The following is a 4,443-nucleotide window of genomic DNA, read 5'->3' as shown; positions in this document are numbered from 1 at the left end:
ACAATAATGCTCACTAATTCTTTTATGTAACCAATATTGTTATCAATATCCTAAACAGACAACAACAATGTAACAATAATGCTCACTAATTCTTTTATGTAACCAATATTGTTATCAATATCCTAAACAGACAACAACAATGTAATAATGATACTCACTAATTCTTTTATGTAACCAATATTGTTATCAATGTCCTAAACAGACAACAATAATACTCACTAATTCTTTTATGTAACTAATATTGTTATCAATATCCTAAACAGACAACAACAATGTAATAATAATACTCACTAATTCTTTTATGTAACCAATATTGTTATCAATATCCTAAACAGACAACAACAATGTAACAATAATGCTCACTAATTCTTTTATGTAACCAATATTGTTATCAATGTCCTAAACAGACAACAATAATTTAACAATAATACTCACTAATTCTTTTATGTAACCAATATTGTTATCAATGTCCTAAACAGACAACAATAATTTAACAATAATACTCACTAATTCTTTTATGTAACCAATATTGTTATCAATGTCCTAGACAGACAACAATAATTTAACAATAATACTCTTTGTTGAAACTGAAAGCATTTATTTAATGTCGATTTCTAACCAATTACAAAGCAGCTACAAATCAATAACAAGAAATGATTTTATTAACTCATATGTCAGTATTAGTAAACCTAACGGGTCTTATCTTTCTTCTTGGTTTTGGTGTTTCTGAAGACTAGATTCTGATAATGTGGACAAAGGTTTCATATCTCTAATAACTTAACACTTTTCCCACAAACATTTAATTAACGTGATGCCACAACCTGATGGACATCCTAGTGTCATTCAGAGATGGCGAACACTTAGTCCGAGCAAGTTTTACGTCATTATTTTCAGTCTTCTCTCTCGCGTGTCACGATCTTGTTGGAGATAAGTTCTTATTTTCCTTTACGTGGTGCGTCTACAGGTTGTGACCCATAAACTCACCTTGGGCAAAACTAAAATACGCTGATTAAGCTTCGGAGTGGTCAGCTGGATTACCATCCAGATCCGCTTGGATTTCTTCTGCACTTCGTAGGTCGATAGCGAACTTTCTTGGTTTCTTGTCACAACCTTGTTCTTTGACTGCCTTACTGAACTCCTGAAAGGCTGATGCCAGTGCTAGGGTGAGAGCACGCGCGTTTTGCCGGCTATCACAAACGAAGGCATGACATTCAAAAGGGTGATTTTCAAACACATTGGTGCTGTCTCGCACGTATATCATAGCGAATACACGGGTATACACGAGATCCTGAACGCCGTACGAAATGGAGTCGATCGGAAACAGTCCTGCCTCAAAGTTAGGGTTTGTGTTCTGAGGCATTTCGCTTACCGTCACGCCCTCTGGAGATACTTGTAATTTCAGAAAGGGTAAAGTAGCCCCCGGTTTTAGGGCTCGTGCTTCTGCCACCATGTCATCGACGGGTTGCCGAGTATGTTTGATTCCCCATAGCCCGCGGGCATCTCGTCTCCCAAGGTATTTGGCCACAAAAGTACGAGGAAACGGGTCGTGCGAGGCCATACCGTTACTCTGAACAAACAACACTCAACTGTGAGGGATCTCTCTCTATATGTTCGTTTTGTCTAAGTTACAGTGCACAGAATCCAGCTGCTCCAACACCTGTGTACCGTTCAGTCGTGACGAGGTTCCGAAACCCCGCAGGCAACCAACCAACACGTACTTTTCAAACAGAGGATATAAAACAATGAAGTCTAGTGGAAACATAACCACGTAGTTTATATAAAACAATGAAATGTAGTATAAACATGACCACGTAGTTTATATAAAACAATGAAGGGAAGTGGAAACATGACCACGTAGTTTATATAAAACAATGAGGGGAAGTGTAAACATGACCACGTAGTTCATATAAAACAGTGAAGGGAAGTGGAAACATGACCACGTAGTTTATATAAAACAATGAAGGGAAGTGCAAACATGACCACGTAGTTTATATAAAACAGTGAAGGGAAGTGGAAACATGACCACGTAGTTTATATAAAACAGTGAAGGAAAGTGGAAACATGACCACGTAGTTTATATAAAACAGTGAAGGGAAGTGGAAACATGACCACGTAGTTCATATAAAACAGTGAAGGGTAGTGGAAACATGACTACGTAGTTTATATAAAACAATGAGGTCTAGTGGAAACATGACCACGTAGTTTATATAAAACAGTGAAGGAAAGTGGAAACATGACCACGTAGTTTATATAAAACAATGAGGTCTGGTGGAAACATGACCACGTAGTTTATATAAAACAGTGAAGGGAAGTGTAAACATGACCACGTAGTTTATATAAAACATGACCACGTAGTTTATATAAAACAATGAGGGGAACTGTAAACATGACCACGTAGTTTATATAAAACATGACCACGTAGTTTATATAAAACAATGAGAGGAAGTAGAAACATGACCACGTAGTTTATACGAAAGGAAGGGTTCTAATGGAAACACGATCATAATATGTATCTAAAGTAAAATAAAAGTTTGTGTTTTATTACGGGAACAAATAAAATCGTTCTCTGGAAGTAAAACAGTTTCGTTACCTTTCACAAACAATATTGAAGTGAATGCAAATCTGTAACGTCGAATTAGAGACTCTTATATAAATATCTTTTCTTTGAAATTCGTTAAGTCTGTCAGTCATCAATTAGTCGAAACTATATCATTCGGTATATTGTCCACTGTACAGTAATCAAATTTGGCACGTGCAAACACCAAAACAGGACACACAAAACCAGTTAATCCAAAGATTTCACTCTTAAACCTAAAACTGGTTTGATCATAACCGAGCTCTTGTTATATTTAAATGTATGAACTAGTAGACGTACGTAAAGTTATTGTAAATGACAGGTAAAAATTTCACTGCGTCAAGATTTTTAATCTGTTTCTGCAATTCGAGGAAGTCTCTCGCTGAGAGTACAAACTTCCCAGCACGTTTCTCGTGTCGAAAAAAAATGTTTTGAAATATAGTTAGATGTTTCGTTTTTTCGACGAGATATGTGTCTCACTGTTTTATTTTCAAGCCTAAAACGGCGATAGTCAATACAGATGTGGAACAAAAGTCAAATGACCACCGGAGGCTCTCGTTTGCTACACAGATCACGTGGTAAACTTTTTCTACTTTTGTGACGTGAAGACCTAAAGTTGAACATTTCTGGTAAGCCTAGAAACTACAGGAAATTTTGTTTTTTTAAGATACATATTTCAGGTTGGGATAATTTAATGTTCTCAATTTGTTTTATTTCAGTTTGATAAATCTGATTACATTAGCAATACCTGTAATGTTAGTTACATATTTATAGCCCTAAATTATTTTTTGTTTGTTAAATTTCACGCAAGGCTACCCGATATCTATCTGTAATACTCATGCCCGAAATTAGAAGTTACAGACTAAAAGGAAACCAGTTAATCAATATCTCTTACTGGTTGGGTAAATCTTCACCTTATAACACCCCCCATGGATTGGAGGGCAAGCATTGTCAGTGATGGAATTCGAGCTCACGACTTGCAGATTGCCAGTGCTGTGGGTACGTTAAAAGAGTGACAGTCTGTTGGATAGCGTGAGTGGTAGGACTGGTTTCCTTTCTCATTTGTCAGTAGTTTAGAATTAGAGACAACGGTGGATGGCCTTCGTAGCTTTGCCATAACAACAATATACTATACAATACAAAACAATTATTTTCGGTACAACGAAATGTATGACAAGCCGTTAGTTATCTTGGTATATTCACGTGTTGAACATATTTTTTAAGAAACCAGAATGAATGAACAATGAAACACATGAGTTTTTATTTACCATACGTAAACGTTAAACTCTGTGAGCAAGCTCACGATTTTCAAGATATTTCGTACATGGGAAGCGAGATTCCCAGATTTCAGAGTTTTTACACATGCGCACTAGTAAGGAGATAATTTTGCTCACAGGTTTTCAAGGATTTCAAGCTATAACATATCTTTTTCACCATCAACAACAACAACAAAAATACGTTACAATATCTTGGCAAGTTAACAAATATTAAAAAAAATGTTAACTAGAGAAATCCAGGTTTATTACTTAAAGTTTTCTTTACGTAAATTCTACGTTATGAATTATATACGTTACAATCGGAATGTTCTAATGGGAAAGTAATACTAAACTATTTCAAGTACAAGTGACAAGAATGGTACAATAAACCTGACTGTAGAAGTGACAAGTGTAGTACAATAAACCTGACTGTATAAGTGACAAGAGTAGTACAATAAACCTGACTGTAGAAGTGACAAGAATAGTACAATAAACCTGACTGTAGAAGTGACAAGAGTAGTACAATAAACCTGACTGTAGAAGTGACAAGAATAGTACAATAAACCTGACTGTAGAAGTGACAAGAGTAGTACAATAAACTTAATTGTAGTT

At 35.7% G+C, this 4,443-nt stretch overlaps 1 protein-coding gene across 1 annotated transcript; it reads right to left on the bottom strand.

The window, feature by feature from the left end:
• Positions 1 to 586: 586 nt before the first annotated feature.
• On the bottom strand, positions 587 to 1,584 carry LOC106477374. The gene has a single exon (XM_013937950.2). It carries the CDS (start codon positions 1,556 to 1,558, stop codon positions 1,010 to 1,012), a length of 549 nt encoding a protein of 182 aa, XP_013793404.1. The 5' UTR covers positions 1,559 to 1,584; the 3' UTR covers positions 587 to 1,009.
• Positions 1,585 to 4,443: the final 2,859 nt, after the last annotated feature.

This window comes from Limulus polyphemus, unplaced genomic scaffold (assembly GCF_000517525.1).
Source record: "Limulus polyphemus unplaced genomic scaffold, Limulus_polyphemus-2.1.2 Scaffold14622, whole genome shotgun sequence".
In the NCBI taxonomy this organism is placed as follows: Eukaryota; Metazoa; Arthropoda; class Merostomata; order Xiphosura; family Limulidae; genus Limulus; species Limulus polyphemus.
This window is presented reverse-complemented; position numbering and strand designations above follow the sequence as displayed.